Consider the following 17,992-nt stretch of genomic DNA (forward strand, 5'->3'; position numbering starts at 1 on the left):
GCTTTCTCCATGTCTATAAGGCAAGCGCCTACGCACTCACCATTGTTAATCCGCCAGCAAATATCAGACGTTACCTTCGTTATTGCATGTATTGTCGAATGTCCAGATCGAAATCCGAATTGCGCGTTCGGCAATAATTCCTTCTTCTTCATATGCCCGTTCAAGGCTTTCAATACCAAAACCTATACATTGCTGATGTTAGGCAGCAAACTGATTGGGCGGTAGCTTTGAGGGCTGGATGAATCCTTCCCTCTCTTTAAAATCCGGAATACTCGGGCTTTCTTCCATTGTCCTGGAAAGAAGGAATTGTTCAATAAATTATTGAACAAAATGCAATAATTACGAATGGCAATGTCCGGTAAATGCCTGAGGACCACGTTGGGAATGCCATCCATACCGGATGATCTCTTATTGTTTACTCTTCTGAATATGGAAGTTAACTCTACACATGAGCCAAAGTAATCAAGCAGATTATCACTCGGTATGAGATCAGCCTGCAACGCAGAGCTAAATTGGAAAACTGTGGTGCCGTTCAGGTTATATTTGAAATTGTGGACATCTCGTTCTACGATTTCCGAAAATCCCGTTAGTTCTAAGTCCGTTCTGGGCCGATGCACCGATTCAAAGTGCTCCCCTATAAGTTCGAGTTTCAGAGCATCATCCATCACGATGTAATTGCCTTGCGCATCAGCAGTTACACTATTCGTGTCTATACCTGAGTCAATAAGGTGTTGTATCTCGCTGCCACCGACTTCAATTCTCGGTACAGTTATTCGTGACTTCTTCCGGAATAACGTATTTATCTTAGTAAACATGGAATCTGGATCGCTTGCTGAAATACCCTTTAACTTCTCCCGCCATTGGAAGTTCACTTCATTTACATAATGTTGACGCTTGACGTTGTTGATCCCGCGCGATCTTTAGAAGTGATTTGAACTCAACCAATATGGGATGATGAAAGTCCCCATATCTCCGATAGATTTTGTTGACGCGAGTGAGCAGAAGGCTTTTCACTTTTTTCAACCGTTTTATGGCTGCAGTTTCATATCCTTCCATATTATTGCGAGGTTTAATCTTAGGGACGACGTGTTCAATTGTTTCCAGCGTCAAGTTCTCCAGCTTGAGAAGATACTGAAGTATTTCCTCGTTGCTCAAGTTCCTGTCACCTGGTGCAATTGTACTATCGTTTTCTCCATCAAGAGGTGGCCATTCCTCTCGATATCCCCGAATAAACCTCTCTTGGAATTTTTTCCAATTTGTTTATTTAAAGTTCAGCCTGTGGACGCCACTGTCCATCGGCAGAAGGCGAACTCTTCGTCCATCAAACAGAACTTCAATAAGAATAGCGTTATGGTCGCTATAGTAAGGAAGAGTCTGTAGTTTCCGTTGAGGATTCCTAAAATTAAAGTTCAAGCGCGCGTCAGCAATGCACAAATCCAGATAGGAATTTGCCCTGGGCCAGGTTGTACTCTCTGACCCATGTAATTCGCATTCATACTTTATCTGGTATTGCTCTATCTACCCCTCTGGGATTGTTCAAGTCGCCAGCTATAATATATTATATAGCCTATTCAGTTCGAGTATCGTGAACAGAAAATGGAATTCCTCCTTGAACTTGGCTCGATTGTTTCCCACTGCATAGACTGACAGAATATATAAATTCCCTTCTCTAGGCAGTGAAAACAGAATACATGAGACTTCGATACACTCAAAGGTTTCAAATTCAGGCCTATTAATATGCCTGAAACGATAATGGCGACCCACAAGTATTTCGTTACCGCCTCCCCCATCACAATTTCGTCTATCGTTCCTCACGAATTCAAAATCCTTGAATGTTATCGAATGCCTCGGATTGAGGTGGATTTCTGAAATCAAGACTATGTCAGACTGTTGTCTGGCAGCGAAATCAAGGAGCTTCGCTCTTCGATGGATTCCTACGATGGAACTCACATTAATCGCAATGATCCGGAGACCATCCAGTGGTACCGCTGTGACTGCAAACCTAGCAGCGGACATGCTGTTTGTGTAAATATTCTGTTATGCTATTTATTTTCCGCTTCCGCAGAAAGTTTTTTCCTTGCCATCTGCATCAGTCAGCGAACATTCGGCTGCGGTATGGTCTTTCCCGCACTTTACACCTCGTAAGGTCATTTGACAGTTCACTGCCGAGTGATCATAGCCCTGACATCTTCGACACTGGACTATTTCGCCCCATAGCAGGCGCTCAAAACGAATGGCCTGGTAATTAAGCGACCTGATGCCGATCAGATCGTTTCCCTGGCTCTCCGCGAGGAAGTGAGGCAGGATTCGTTTTTCCAAAGCGGATCTCCTCGTACTAAAGCGTGACACTGAGAGGATCTTGACCTCAGTTCCCGTCTCCCGGAGCATTTTGAGCACCTCATCGGCCTCTTCCTCCGCATCCAAGCCTTTCAGAAGGAAGGTTTGCACCTTCTCTTCCTTTGGAGTGTAGGTGAAGTGAGGAACCTTCACTCGCTCGAGGACCTCCCGTGCTTTTTTGTAATCTGCAATTTTGTTACATTTGACTTGGACTCTCTCGGCCCCCGTCTTTTTAATCACAAAATTCGAGGGCCCCGCGCTCCCATTGAGTAGAGTGGCTAAATCTCTACCACCTAATTCATAAACATTAATGGGGGCACCCTTTCCCCCTTTTCTTTATTTCGGGTGCTAATTGTATCCCCAGTCGGACCATTTTTAAGGTTTTGTGAAAACACAAAACCTTATTAAAATCGGTTTACCGTCTGTCTGTCTGTCTGTCTGTCCGTCACACGCATTTTTCTCAGAAACGGTTATAGCGATTGATATTACTATAGTTTTTAGTAATTGGCTGCAAAACCCCCCTTAAGTTCATGTTAGCACCATGAAATTTCGCAATAATATAGGGTATAACATTGAGCATGATTTCACCAAGTTTGGTCGAAATAGCACTATTACTAACAAAGTTATAAAACGTCAAAGTTGTCGGTTCCTTGCAAATTCAAGACTATGAATGTCAATATCATCCGAAAGTGGATATTCTCACATAATATATGCATATATTACGTGCTACGTACTAAGAAATACCTTTCGTACCTGAAACGCCCAGCTTCCGGTTTCCCGACTTTTTTAAATTTTCACTCGTACTTCCATTATTTTTTACATTATATAACATTTTTTCTTGAATTTTGTTCTTCTTCTTCAATTTTTTGGAGACCTAGAGCAAAAACTCACGCACCCTCTTCTGGGACATTTCCATCGCCACCGTTGTCGCTGACTCTCGTATCGTCAGCTTCACTGTTCTCTATGTCCTCCATACGGACAGATTCGCTGCCGAAAACTTGTTCGCCCTGAAGGCAGCCCGGTTCCTCCATGACTGCAAAAGTAGTCGAAGAAAGCTTCACTTTTTTTCTGGCTACCTTTGGAGACGGCGGGCCCGTCTCCCCAGCCATTAGCTGCTCCGTAAGCTTTTCAATTTTTTTATCAATATTGTCATTTGATTTTTCAAATCTTCGAGTGTCTTCGCCGGCTCGCCATTTCTTCTTTCAAGATTGGCTATCCTCACTTTGGCTGTTTTCAAGGCTAGATCCTCCTCGTTGCGGACTCCACGACCGATCCGAGTGCCTCTAGGCCTTATGGTGGGGGGCCGGTCTGGTCCGCCACCCGCCGGCGGCTCGCCGCTCATTCCCGCCAAGCCAAAAAAACCAATTTTTTCTCAAAACTTCTTAAGGAAAAAGTAACTTAGATAACAAATCAAAAGTAAATTAGTTTCAATTAAGTTTTAAATTATATATTATTAATTAAGTAATATAAATATCTTTTTATATTCTTGATAAAAGTTTATTTAATTTCAACTTTAAATTATTTTTATTAATAATATTAATTTGTAGACACGTCCGTTCTCTACAAATGTCCTTGGTATGTACGTGATAACACTCATATCTATTAACCTGCTCTAGAACAATAGCGGCCCGTATGTGCCAGCTGAAAATTTGCAAATCTCCCCAATCTTATGCAATTTTCATCAATATTCTCATGAGTCTCGCAATCGTTGCAAAATTAGTGTAGAAATTTGCAGAGAAATGATAGGAGCATGAAAATAAGTGTGGCTTTCAGCCCCAACGTTGATATTGACTGAAGCACAACAATGAACATTTCTACATGATATCTCTGTGTACATTCAGATGAGAGCTTTCCAACTTCGTAGTATATTCTCGGGCACGATTTTTCTTGGCTTTCCACTAGTTTCGCTTCGCTTTCTCATGTTATTTATCAGAGTGCATATGTTATCAGTGACAGCGAATTACAAACTCAATGCGGAAGCTCTCAGTGACATTCTGATTTGTGAAAATGTTTCTAATTTATTCTAAATCCAAATAATTAGAGAATCTGTTCCGAAGTGTGACAATTGTCGATAGTGGAATCGGAATTAGTGCGCAGTGAGTGACATTGTAGGCGTTCAAGCGAGCGCGAAGTGAACGCCATGGCATTTTTGATTATCTTTTGTTCTCTACTGGTTACTGTCCTGTCTGGTGTTTACTTGATTTTCAAACTTCAGTACCGATATTGGATCAAGCGCGGCGTGCCGTGTTTTGCACCAAAATTTCCGTTTGGTACGTTACGTCTCCATGGAAAACGACGCCATCTGAAGGAGACTCTAGATGACACCTATCGAGAGTTCAAGCTGAAGGTTCCATTTGCTGGCATGTACTTCTTCAGTACACCAGTTCCATTAATTCTTGATCTCGATTTGATCCACAATATACTCATTAAAGACTTCTGCAAATTTCACGATCGTGGCCTATATTATAATGAACGAGACGATCCTTTGTCAGCCAATTTGCTTACCCTCGAAGGACACAAATGGAAAACGCTCAGATCGAAACTAACACCCACTTTTACCTTAGGCAAAATGAAGTTTATGTACCCAACAATATTGGAAGTGATGAATCAATTCGAACAAACTTTACGAGAGCTGATAAAAATACAGGCGGACGTGGAGATCAAAGACTTATTGGCGAGGTTCACCACCGACGTTATAGGGACTTGTGCCTTCGGGATAGAATGCAACAGCTTGAAAGATCCAAATACCGAATTTCGAAGAATGGGGAAATCTGTCTTTCAAAACAAGCGTCATGGAGTTTTGGGAAGAGCATTGATGACACAACTCCCAGGACTTGCACGAAAACTTGGGGTGAAGGATGTAGGAGATGACGTGAGTTACTTTTTCTTGAAAGTTGTTCGAGAAACTATTGAGTTTCGGGAGAAAAATAATGTTCGACGAAATGATTTCATGGACCTCCTAATACAATTGAAAAATGGAAGCAGTAGCCATGATGGTGAGGAAAAACTGAGCTTTGAAGAAATTGCTGCACAGGCTTTCGTATTTTTCGTGGCTGGGTTTGAAACGTCTTCAAGCAATATGACATACTCTCTTTATGAATTGGCCAAGGATCCGGACATTCAGGAAAAAGCTCGACGTCAGATCAATGATACTCTTAAAGAACATGGAGGAGAGTTTACTTACGATGCGTTGCAGGAAATGACGTATATTGACCAAGTAATCAATGGTAAATATTTCAGGTAGTGTTTAGTGGTAAAATAAAAATAGCAAGCTTTTAAATTTATTCAAAATTTTCCCCAAGCCTTAACGCTCTGGACTCTCGTAATTGTTAACGGTGTAAATATCAATAAAGAAATAGAGGAAAAGGGTTGAACTGAACTTTAGGCTTTACTATGGGATGGGATGTTTATCGTAGCGTTTGCTACCGTGGCGGCTTTTACTTCTTGCAGCAGACGTCAGACGACTTCAGCACATTTTGCATTGAATGTAATTCGCGCTGACGAAAGCTCACTTGCGGAGATTGGAAGCGACAAAAACAACCATCACTTAATACCCTAGATGGTGATTTAAGGGTCTCGCGATTCCAGTCGCATCAGGCCTTCGACCGAGTAAAATCCCGCAACCGAGAGATGAGAGAACTCTTCTGAACTAGAGAAAGTCTGAAGAAGAAGAACGACAACAAAGGAACTGAATATTTTTTTGCTAATTGAGGAATAACGGGTTTAAAAAGGGTAATAGTATTATATTTAGTTCCGGATAGCTTAGTGGTTAGAGCACAAGGCTGTCGTACGGAAGGTCGCGGTTCAAATCTCGCTGGTGGCAGAGGGATTTGTATCGTGATTTGACGTCGGATACGAGTCGACTCAGCTGTGAATGAGTAGCTGAGTCAAATCAAGGTAATAATCTCGGGCGAGCGCAATGCTGACCACATTGCCTCCTACAGGGTACTGTTATCCTGTAGTGAACCGATACGGACTTGGATGAAGTGCTCTAACACACTTCAAGGCCCTGATCCAATATGGATTGTTGCGCCAGCGATTATTATTATTATTAATAGTATTTAGAATAAACTTTCAAAAAATAAATATGGTAGAACCTCGATTATCCCAACGTTGCCGCAAATTTGTCGCTCGCTGCCGCTATGCATAGCTAGGTATCGAGCGTGTTTTGTTTCATCGAAGGTTGTTAAGGAGATTCCGCGCATAATTTTAATGTAGTATATATGTACCTATTTCTTATATCGCGCAAGCTTGACAAAAGAAGGGGATTTTCCCCGGTACCGGAATAGAAATTTCAATGACAAAAAGGGATAATAACGCGGGTCCGCACAATTTTCTCCCGAGACCCCTATATGGGGTTTTCCTTTTTATTACATACATATACATGTAATTTCGTTTGTTAATTAATTTGTGCACGGCTTCAACGTCCAGTCCTTTAACTTCCAAACAGAAGCGTAGTTTTTACGGTAGAAAAAAATGGAGATCCTGTCGAAATTAGATAAGGATAAAAGTAACGTATCTCTAGCACTTCATTATGGTGTTGGAAAAGTAACAATCGCCGATATAAAAAAATGCTGATGGAAATGACAGAGATCAATGATGAATGGATAATGCTTTTTTAACTTGGTTCATACAAAGACATAACTTGGGCGAACCGATTTCTCGCCAACTTGTGCGTGAGAAATCTCACAAGTTGAATAAAAAACTCGGTGGATCAGAGAATTTCAAGACCAGCGCTGATTGGCTTCACAATTTCAAATTGCGGCATGGAATACGTCAACAACAAATTCAAGGTGAAACAATATAATCAAATTTAAGTGTGGCTGAACAATCCAAGATGACCGGAACAAGAACGACTGAAACGACTATGTTTTCAATGCTGACGAGACCGGTCTTAACTGGAAATCATAGCTAAGGAAGTTAGCTAAGAATCTGCTGCACGGGGTTTCAAGGTGTGCAAAGAAAGGGTGACAGCTATGACGTGTGCTTATGCCGCTGGAACTCATAGATTGCCATTACTGATTATCGGAAAATTCAAGAAACGACGATTTTTCCAAAAAAAAACACAAACTTACCTGTGAATGGACGTGAAATTATTCATCGAATGGTATATAAAAGTGTAAAATCGCTATAAAAACGGTAAGGTGGCGACAGTATCATAATAAAACTGGTAAAGTGCGACCCGAACTTTCAAGTAATGTACCCCCCGCCAAACTTTACCTCTTTAATCCAACCTATGGACCAGAGTGTCATAAAAAAACGAAAAGAATATATCGGAAGCAAAATAACTTCTGTTAGACGATGGCAATGGAGGTAGCTTCCTTGCGTTCTTGAAGGCACTAAATCTGAAGCACTACTAATATACAGGTATGATAGCCGACGCTTGGGACTCTTTAACTTTCTCCCAAATATTTCGTAGATTGTCTACGTAATACTTGGAAGAAATCGGAAACGACCTCGATGAATTCGTTGACTTATTCTGAAGTATTCCTGGATTCACGGAATACGATAAAGACAATCCAGTGCATTTCGTTAAGCCACGATTCTAATGATCCTGGGTATCAAATTTTAGACGACGATAAAATTATTTTATCAATAAATAATTAAGATGATGATCACGACCACGACAACAGTAGCGACGATAGCGTGGATACACCAAACAAGCCTTCCGATGCGGAGGCATTTGCCGCTTTTGAGACGGGTCTCGAATGGTTCGAGAGACAAGAGATGTATTGGCGCAACTTCTCCTTCTCCAACGACTGCGAGACTTATATATAAAATAACATAAACAAGTCGGGAAATCGGAAGCTTTACGCTTTAGGTATGAAAGGTTCATGTTCCATATTATAGCCTACATTACTGTTGCGTCGTGCTAGGATAAACTTTGCAGCAAATTACTAAAAAAGCAGTAATATACTATTACTAATTTTATTTGAATACAAATCGGTATGGAGGGTATTTCAGAGCCTAGACACCATGCAGTGGCGGCCTTGTAATTTTCTTCTGATTTTTCGGTTTGGTAGTTTCTGAGAATGAGCCCGTCAAAGAAATGATCACTTTTGACCCCTCGCACTAGCCATGTATGAGGACCACTTGAATTCGACGTAGAACAGTGTAACTCACTATATGCGTGAGCGTTCAAAGTTCCCACCTTTCCACCAAATTTGATGTTAATCGCTATAACCGTCTTCGAGTAAAATACTTTCTATGCACGACTTTCTTTTCATATATAGCTAAAAATTTCTCCATATATTTCCATTTACATATTGAAAAGATAAATATTATGCTCCTCTTCAACCATCATAACTATAACTTGGTCAGTAACAGTTGGATCGATTGCCTTCAAAATTTTCAGAATTGTGTCTCAAATTATCAATAATGTATGGGGAGTTCCCCTTCAAGCTTAACGGAAAATAGCGCAACTTGCTATATTTAAAGAGACTCATAGACCACACCTTTTCGCCAAAATTTGGTAGCAATAGGTTCAACCTTTTTCTGAGTAAATTGGTTGTAACGGATAGGCAGAGAGACATTGAATCGATTTTAATAAGTTATTATTATTGTTTCACACAAAACCTGTAAAATTAATATCTCTTTGGTGGCAATTGCACGATTACTGACAAATCTTCAATTACAGTAGTTCAAAATTATTTCTTCTATCTTAATCTTAAGTTACTGTAACCTAAAACAAACCGTTGGGAAGTACCGTCCCCACGTACTCGAGGAGGGCGATCAGATCCCAATCTGCAAGAGACTCATCTGGAATGGCTCTTGCCAAGAAGAGGGTACCTTAGGAACCGGGAGTCTTCTGAGGGCATATTTTCGGAGAGAGGAAAAACGGTTGCGGTTGGCTACTTCCACAAGGGGAGTTTCATGGCAATTGTGGTAGTGCTCATATCGCGGGCAGCTTCTTAGGAGCTCAAATGGAGAGTTGCGTTGTACAACTCCGACGCCGTTCTCCTTAGTTACGGTAGAGGTGTTAGATAGGCCCCGCATCCAAAGATATGAATGTTGAACTCTCTCTGTACTCAGTATAAACCAGTACCGCTGTGCCAGTCATGAGGCATGGGTTCTGATTATTGCCTCCGAATCAATCCGTATCCGAGGAGGATCATGGGATTATGCCTAAACTGTAGGTGCTCATGTTAAACCCTCAGGACCTTCATGCAACCTAAAGTACTTCTTCTTCTTCAGCCTTTTTCCCGTTCAGAAGCGGGTTCGGCTCGTCTTGATTAGTTGCGCCATTTATTTCTGCCAAAGGCCTGATCTGGATGCAGTCTCGGGGCTTCCAAATTACCATCCATCGTCTCAAGTCACCGTTGTTTCGGTCGGTATTTTAGTCGTTTCCCATCGACTTCGATTTTCAGATCAATTTTGGTAAGTGAAATTTCGTAAGCGCAGGTTACGTGACCATCGAAAACCCCTCTCTTGCAATTTTTTCGCAATCGATGCAATGCCATATCGATCGCGAATATCGTTATTTCGGACGTGATCCGTTACGTGTTACACCGCTTGTTCAACGTAACATTTTCGTCTCCATTACCGCGAGACGCCGTCCATTGTCTGGTCAACACTCAGAACCATAGAGGGCGACAGGGTGGACGACAATGCGGTAAATTTCTGACTTCAGATGCTCGTTGATACGTGAGTTGTCAGACGCTACTTCATCCTGGTTACGCTAATGCGTATAACATTTCATAACGTAGTTCACTATTGACATTGATCGGAGATATTTAAATCGCTCAGATCTGGACAGGTCACTACTACTGACAGTGAGTGTGCCTGTTTTATTAGGATCGTTCGTTGAAAATATTGTATTTAGATTCAATCTGAAATCGTGTTGCATGAGGCAATCACTATATTTTTGAACAAGTTGTCCTAGATCAGCTTTGCTATGCGACGCTAGCGTAATGTACATAACTAAAACAAAGGGGAGTGGTGAGAGGGCGCTTCCTTAATGAACATCGAACAGACACGAAGCGGTTTTGATATGCCCGCCACACTTCGCACTTTACTTTTAAGATCGTGGTGGAGCAATTTAACTCAAAGAACGAGTTCTTCTAGTTCTAGGTGTTCCCCAGAGCCTACCAGATAAGTTGGTGTCGCACTCGGTCAAATACCTTATCTTAATCCAGAAATACAATGTAAAGAGCGGGTGTTTGCCCATGAGTAACGCCGCGGCGTGTATTGCGTCGGTAGTTTCGCTTGACAAACTGGGTTGTCAAGACTGCGTTCAAAAATCAATTGACCAACGTTTTATTGTCGAGAAACTTATGGTAGAGGTGTTTTTTCACGGACATTCATTTGGAAAATAGTCGTTCCAAAGTCAAGTCTCTCGTATAATGAACTGCTTACCAGACTATATATTGCGAGTGTCCACGCTTCTTCTAGGTTCGTAATGGTCGGCATTGGTGCAAGTGAGATCATTTCTTCTTTTTTCTCTCGAAACCTCCGTTGTAACTCGTGCTCCTAACATTGTTTTGAAGGTGGCTTAATTCGCAAGACATCAATCAACGGTCAATGTGGAGATGCAATGGTCCCATAGGAAATGGCTTTGCATTCAGTGACAGTGATTAAATGTCGCCGTCTTATGAGGATATAGTCGATTGACGTTTTATCTTCCCACCATAAAGTGCAGAAAAATGAGTCAATCGTTTTATGAACCCAGTATTCACAAGAACAACGTCATAAGTATCGACAAAATCGAATCTATACGCTCACCACCACCATTGCGTGCTCCAAACCCTTTTTCCCGTGGCACCTGTTGCCGTTTGCCTTTTCACCCAGATGGCCATTAAAGTCCCCCGCAATGACAATATAATCATCAGCAGGCACGTTACAGGTCTTTGTATCGAGAAGTTCACAGAAGGCATCTTTCTCGGTGTCGGATCAACCTGTTTCCGGTGCGCATGTCGTGAAGAAGTGAATCGTGCCATCGGTTGATATAATAGTGAGCTTCATCAGCCGATCATCATATCGTTCGACTTCTTCGATGGGATCATGGAAACCCTCTGAGACCCGATACCAGATTGAATCCGTGGGCTACCCAAATAGAGAAGTTTATAGCCATTTTTCCCGCGTTCCGTTCTATATCGCAGCTTTTGACACCGTACCAATGAGTTTCTTGGCAGTTCGTCCGACTTTCCAGTGAGGATGCCAATATTTAGCGTGGTGCCCCAGTTTTCAACATGTAATGATGAGAAAGATCGCTATAGCGTATAGGGTAACTATGGATCTTATTGCCCTTGTTGCCATGCAGTTTCTGCAGAATTTTACCTGAGTGAAACGCCATTTATCCAACAATTCATTGGAAAGAGGTTTTGAAAATAGCCAAGGCAACAGCTTACTTAATCACTGATTGTCTCGGACTTCTCAGAAGAGAGCACTGGATAATATGTTCTCAAATGAAACTTTTTATGAAAAAAAGGTTATTTTTCACCACTTCAGCCTTTTTTGATTTACCATCGAATCAATAAATATAAACAAATTTTACTTTCAGAATCTCTACGAAAGTACCCAGCAGCCATTCTACTACTAAGAACAGCCAATTGTGATTATCAGGTTCCTAATTCAGATAAAGTTATTGAGAAAGGAACTCGTGTGTTCATACCTTTATATTCGATTCACCACGACCCGGATATCTACCCGAATCCAGAAATGTTCGATCCGGGACGTTTTGCACCAGAGGAAGTGAAGAAACGACACCCAATGGCATTCTTAGCTTTCGGAAGTGGACCTCGGAATTGCATCGGAGCAAGATTTGGACGTCTACAATCTCGTATTGGATTAGCATCATTACTAAGAAAGTTTCGATTCAAAACGTGCAGCAAGACACCAGCAGTTCTAGAATATTCTTTAACTTCTACGACTTTAGCTCCAGTAGGGGGCATGTGCTTGAGTGTTGAAGCGATTGGATCATGAACAATGGATTTCAATTAGTTCAATTTGCTTTTTTGTTGTAAATAAACGCATAACATTTGAAACGATATTCATCTTCTAGTATTTAGCACAAATGTAGGTGTTATGCGGTTTCCTCCAGTCCCAATACAGATTTCATAATAGACTAATACAGCCATTTATTGCTACATATATCGAATTAAGGGCGTTTTCCTTTGGAGCGATTTTTCTTTTATATATGTATATTTTCAAAGCTAAATATGTTGGGAGTATACTGTAGAAATTTTCAATCGATATTCGAAACCCATATTTGCCAAGTTACAGCAAATAGAAAAAAACACTCCATGCTGATGTGCGTTCAAAGAGGAAATTTCAAAAGTAGTTTTCTCAAAACGATTTTTTTCCAAGTGGTGGGAAGCAGAACTAAAATTCTGTTGAACTGATCAAGCTGAAATTCTTACATATTATTCTGCACATCAGTAGTTCTGGTGCGAACCACGGCTATGTATGTTCGTTAAAAATCTATTATTTTTATTCTGGACTTTGAATGAAATGAAAGTCTGTGAAAAGAAAGGCCTCTACCACAAATTTCTCGGCGATAAAACGCCTGCTAATTGGCAAATTTATAAGAATGCCAACCGTGAAGCAAAGAAAGCGGTCGCTGTCACCCGAGAAAACCATTACAAAAATCTTTACGATAAACTGGACACTCAGGATGGCGAGAAAGATCTGTATGGACTTGCTAAAAGCCGTAACGATCGTACACAGGATATCGAACACTTCTGTTGTGTTAATGACAAGAACGGTACTTTGCTTACCAACCGTCGAGCTGCAACGGATAAATGGCGAGAATACGTCGAGCAGATTTCGACTGAAAAATTTGCCCATCCTCCACTTCCACAATCATTGCTGACATTTGGACCAGTTCCACCTGTCAGCGCAACTGATGCTCAAAGGTGGCAGAGGAAGCCGGGGCGGCAACCCTGTCGGCCAAACCAAAACCAAGTGGCCGAGGAGAACCTCCATAGTGGTGGCACCGGGAGACGCTGTATTCACTTTGGCTTGCCGGCCGTGATGCAGAAGGCGAATGCCTAATCAGGGCGATCAGACCCGAGTCTGCACGGGGACTCATCTGAAGTGGCAAATTGGTCACGAAACCTATATTGGTACCATGGGAACCAGGATAGCCCCTGGACTCTCATACTTCGGGTGAACTCCCGTTGTATGTGAGTACAGCTCGGTTATTTGTGGTAGGCCCCCTAGTGGGAGTTTCATTGGGGCTGTGGTTATGCTCAAGCGAGAAGTGACCTTCGGGCCTCGGCGTGGTGTTGCGTTTCAACACTGGTGCCGTACTCCTTAGTTCGGTAGAGATTTAGGTAATTCTTGCATCCACCAGTATGAATGCTAAGCCATGCACTTGGTATAGACCGGTACCGTTGTTGCTTGTCTCAGCGGGGCTCTGATTGTGGTCACAAAATCAATCCGTGTCTTAAGAAGACCGTGGGATTAAGTCGCAAGACAGGTGCTCACGTAAAACCCTCAAGGAGTTAACTGTCAGCGCAACTGAAGTCGAGGAGGCAATAAAACGAATGAAATCGGGGAAGCCAGACGACCTGATGACATCGCATCTGAGCTCTAGAAAGCGAAGAGCTGGAACCCAACACTGTGATTCAGTGAATTCTTTAATCGGGTTATTCAGGAAGGAAGAACACCATGTGACTGGCAAGAAAGTACCACTGTTCCAATATGGAAAAAGAAAGGTAGTCCAGCAGAATCTTCAAATTACCGTCCGATCCGATTACTTTCCCATACCATGAAGAACGCATTCTTGACAACCGTATTCGCGAAATCGTTGAAATAACCGTGAATCAAGCCGGATTTGTCAAAAAACTGCGGAACTACTGACGCAATACACGCTGCGCGGTTTCTCCTGGAGAAACACCGTGAGAAGCATCGCCCTCTTTAAATTGCATTTCTGGATCTAGGGAAAGCGTTTGACCGTGTGCCACACGAACTCATCTGGTATGCTTTACGACACTTTACGATTTAGTACCAGAAGAACTCGTACGCTGGGTTCAATTGCTCTACCACGATCCGAAAAGTAAAGGTCGAAGTATGGCTGGTGTATCAAAACCGCTTCGTATCTCTGTTGGTGTTCATCAAGGAAGCGCCCTCTCACCACTCTCTTTGTTCTTGTTATGGATACCGTCACACAGGATATCCAACGTCCAGCGCCCTACACACTGCTTTATGCAGATGATGTTTTCCTAGCATCTGATAGCAAAAATGATCTCGAGCAACTTGTCCAAATCTGAGCAACTTGTTGAAAAATGGAATGATCGCCTCATGCAACACGGTCTCAGATTGAATTTAAACAAAACTGAATTTTTGACGACCGATCCCCATGAAACAGCCACATTCACTGTCAGCGGCAGTGATCCACCCAGAACTGAGCGATTTAAATACCTCGGGTCAACACTATGAGCCAATGGAGAACTACGTTATGAAATTGCTTCAGGCATTAACGCAAGCAAGCAAATTCTGAGTGTTGGCCAACTATAAAAGACAATGAACGGCGTCTTGCGGTAATGGAGACAAAGATGCTACGTTGGACTAGTGGCGTCACACGTTTAGATCACAACCGAAATGAGGATATCCGCGATCGTTATGTGGTTGCACCGATCGTGGAAAAGTTGCGACAGAGGCGTCTTCGATGGTATGGTCACGCAATTCGTGCAAACGAGAATTCACTTGCCAAGATTGGTCTGAACATCGAAGTCGATGATAAACGACCAAAAGGCAGGCCTAAACAACGGTGGCTTGACACGAGATTGCATCCAGATCAGGCATTCGATAGAGCCAAATGGCGAAGCCGATCACGACGAGCCGACCCCGCTTGTGAACGGGACAAAGGCTGAAGAAAAAGAAGAAGAAGATTAATTTTATTTGAGCAGATATCGGAATGGGATGTATTTTGAGGCCTAGATTTCGTACAGCTGCACCATTATGATTTTGTATAAATTTTTCGGTTGGATAGGTTCTAAGAACGAGACCTGTTATACTTTTTGGGGCACACATTTTAAGCCCTCACTCCTCTATGTCTCAGCCAGTATCAGAATCAAGCCCAATTTCTGACGACACACAAACATCGACACGATACTAATCAGGTTTTATTTCACACTAAACCTTAAAAACAACAACAACAACAAAAGTTTTTTTAGACAGGGATAAAACAACACCCATTCAAGGTTGTAGCAGCTCGCAGAAAGAGAACAAAAGGGAGAGGTGTAAGCATGTAAGTGCGCGATAGACATTCCCTTCCCCGTCTAATTCGAACCAGTCCGCAGTCCCAAAAAACAAAAAGGAAAAGATTCCTCCCATTAAAGGGTGTCAGTTGAATGTACCACAAGTTCTGCGGGTTTTGAAGAAAAAGTGATTGAAAGCAACCCTTAAAAACACGAGGGCATATAGGATCCTCATATTCGCCGAGTCCGTTGAGCACCATCGAAAGTACCCGTTGTTCATTAAAAATACTGTCCTTAATTATTCCAGGCCTCCACCGGGAAACAGATCCAGCCGATATACCAAAACAGCTTAAAGTAAGTTCGGTCGCCAACTTTGTGACCAAAAAGGATAAAGCTCTCCACTTGAAGAGGCCTCCGTTCCCGATTAAATCGCATTCGGGGCGGTTCATGGCCATCTTTGAGCCCATTCAAGAGCTTATTGAAGTTATCAAAATTGGGTATATCCTCCATTAGGGCTTTAGGGGGTCATCCCGTATGAAGGCCGTTTTTTCGCTTTTTTTAGATTTTTTTTGTGAAGAACTGGATAAAGATACAAATACGAATTTTTGACCATATATTAATTTTTTTTCAGCTCGATAGCATAGTTAGTTATTGAAATACAAAGCAATTTATATACCCATCTCCAAAAAAGCCGTTTTTCTGCTGCCACGCTAGAGGGCGCTGCGATCATTTTAACGAAAAAAAGTAAACGGCATTTTAACGTGCAGACTTAACTACAGTCCGTAAACTAGGATTATTAAGAAATATGAAAAGCTAAATTTTTGGCGGCGTTTTAAACCGTTTTTTGTGAATTTTAGTGTTTTTTTAAGGCTTCTTTAATGAATAAAAAATTTCAAAGGATAAATTTTGAGCTATGTTGGTAGCAGATTTTCAATATGCGGTTTCGAGAAAAACGCATTTAGAAAGTAGAATGTGATTTTTAGCCATACAATCTTAACTGATCATTAATCTGCTATACCTAGTCCACAAACCCTAGATTTCGTGAAGAAACACATGTACAGCCTTGGCTTCAATTCTTGTCCTTTTAGCGAAGTCATTCGAACCGATAAATACGCGCTTTATTACGGCGATCAACATAAATCTGGCATGTGACTTATTACGTATTTAAAACAATAATTTCCGAACGACCCCGAATATAAAAAAATCACTTTGCTCATATATTCTACACGATATCTAGATACAATTGATGCAAAAGAAAAAAAATCGATTCCGGGGATCCGACACACTTCGGTAATACCGGATAACTACCAGCACTTCGGGCATATCGGTCTAAACTGTACGATTGTACACAGGGGCGTGAAGTGCACAAGAAGCCATCTACGATTTCAACTCCAGGCACATCTTCTGGGGCTATACAACTGTCAACAAAAATGTAGAAACCCTACTGAAGTGGATCCACGACCCTTTTACACCACCAGAACTTCTAATCAATCCTTTGACTACTCCCTGCTGTCTGAGGAAGCAAGATAAAGATTTCAGCTGATCTCCTGTAAAAACATGCCAGGCATGTCTGAAAAATTAGCAGTGGATCTCAAATTGTCCTCGACTTCTGCACTGCAAAATCGACTATTGAAAGACCTTGAACAGAAAGTTTTTGTGAAGAAGGAAAAGCCAAAAGTTTTTCCGAAAATTCACAAAAACCGGAAAAATTTCTTTTTAAAAAGTACCAATCTTGGACCACTTGAGATTGGGATTTGATAAGTTAAAATTTTTACTTTGTAACCAGGTAAACAGAAGTCTATTATATTGGTTACTATCCATAAGCTTTATTAGCATATACATATCCATGTCTACTTCGAATAATTGACACTGAAATGCGAATAACTAAAATAGCCAAAAAAGGAAAACTGAAACGTCCCCATCGACCCTGCCGTTCATATAAGTTTACTTTATATGATGATGACGTCATACATGTCATGGGTGCCATGATTTAACTGAAAAGTGAAATTTTGAAACTTTGTCAATAATACTTGGATTGCCGTTGAACTTTCCAAAATATATTATCGTCTATGCTGATGTCAAATTCTGTACGCATGGGATGAGTTTTCCGGTAAATTTCTAAAACATGGTAATGTACTATTATTAACTTTATTTGTGCAGACATCGGAATGGGATGTATTTTGAGGTCTAGATTTCACATGGTTGCATCACTGTGATTTTTTTCAAATTTTTCGACTGGGCGGGTTCTGAGAACGAGACCTGTTTCACTTTTTGGGGCCTATATTCTGAGCCCTATCTTCCATATGTTTCACTTAATATCAGAAATAAGATCAGTTTTGAAAAGTTCTAATGGAGCCCTTTCATTGGATATCCCACATGACCATATATTGTGTAAAAAAGCCCCCTTCAAACGAAGGGCGAAATGGCGCCACTCGCTGTATGTAAACGGGCACGCAGATCACATATTCTCACCAAATTGCGTGACAATCGATTCAGCCTTTTCCGAGTAAACC

At 41.5% G+C, this 17,992-nt stretch overlaps 2 protein-coding genes across 2 annotated transcripts in view; one reads left to right on the forward strand and one right to left on the reverse strand.

Moving 5' to 3' along the window:
- LOC119661461 overlaps nucleotides 1-12,323 on the forward strand; it is a 60,998-nt gene extending 48,675 nt beyond the window's left edge. Inside the window, exons 3-4 of the mRNA XM_038070822.1 lie at nucleotides 4,443-5,564; nucleotides 11,837-12,323. Of these exons, the coding sequence (XP_037926750.1) occupies nucleotides 4,443-5,564; nucleotides 11,837-12,258 (1,544 nt within the window). The 3' untranslated portion in view covers nucleotides 12,259-12,323. The remainder of the gene's footprint in view (nucleotides 1-4,442; nucleotides 5,565-11,836) is intronic.
- The window catches only part of LOC119647326 (protein fuzzy), a 150,828-nt gene that overhangs the window by 108,979 nt on the left and 23,857 nt on the right, over nucleotides 1-17,992 (reverse strand). The gene's annotated exons all lie outside the window — the stretch shown is intronic.

The sequence above is a fragment of the Hermetia illucens genome, chromosome 1, assembly GCF_905115235.1.
Source record: "Hermetia illucens chromosome 1, iHerIll2.2.curated.20191125, whole genome shotgun sequence".
Taxonomy (NCBI): domain Eukaryota; kingdom Metazoa; phylum Arthropoda; class Insecta; order Diptera; family Stratiomyidae; genus Hermetia; species Hermetia illucens.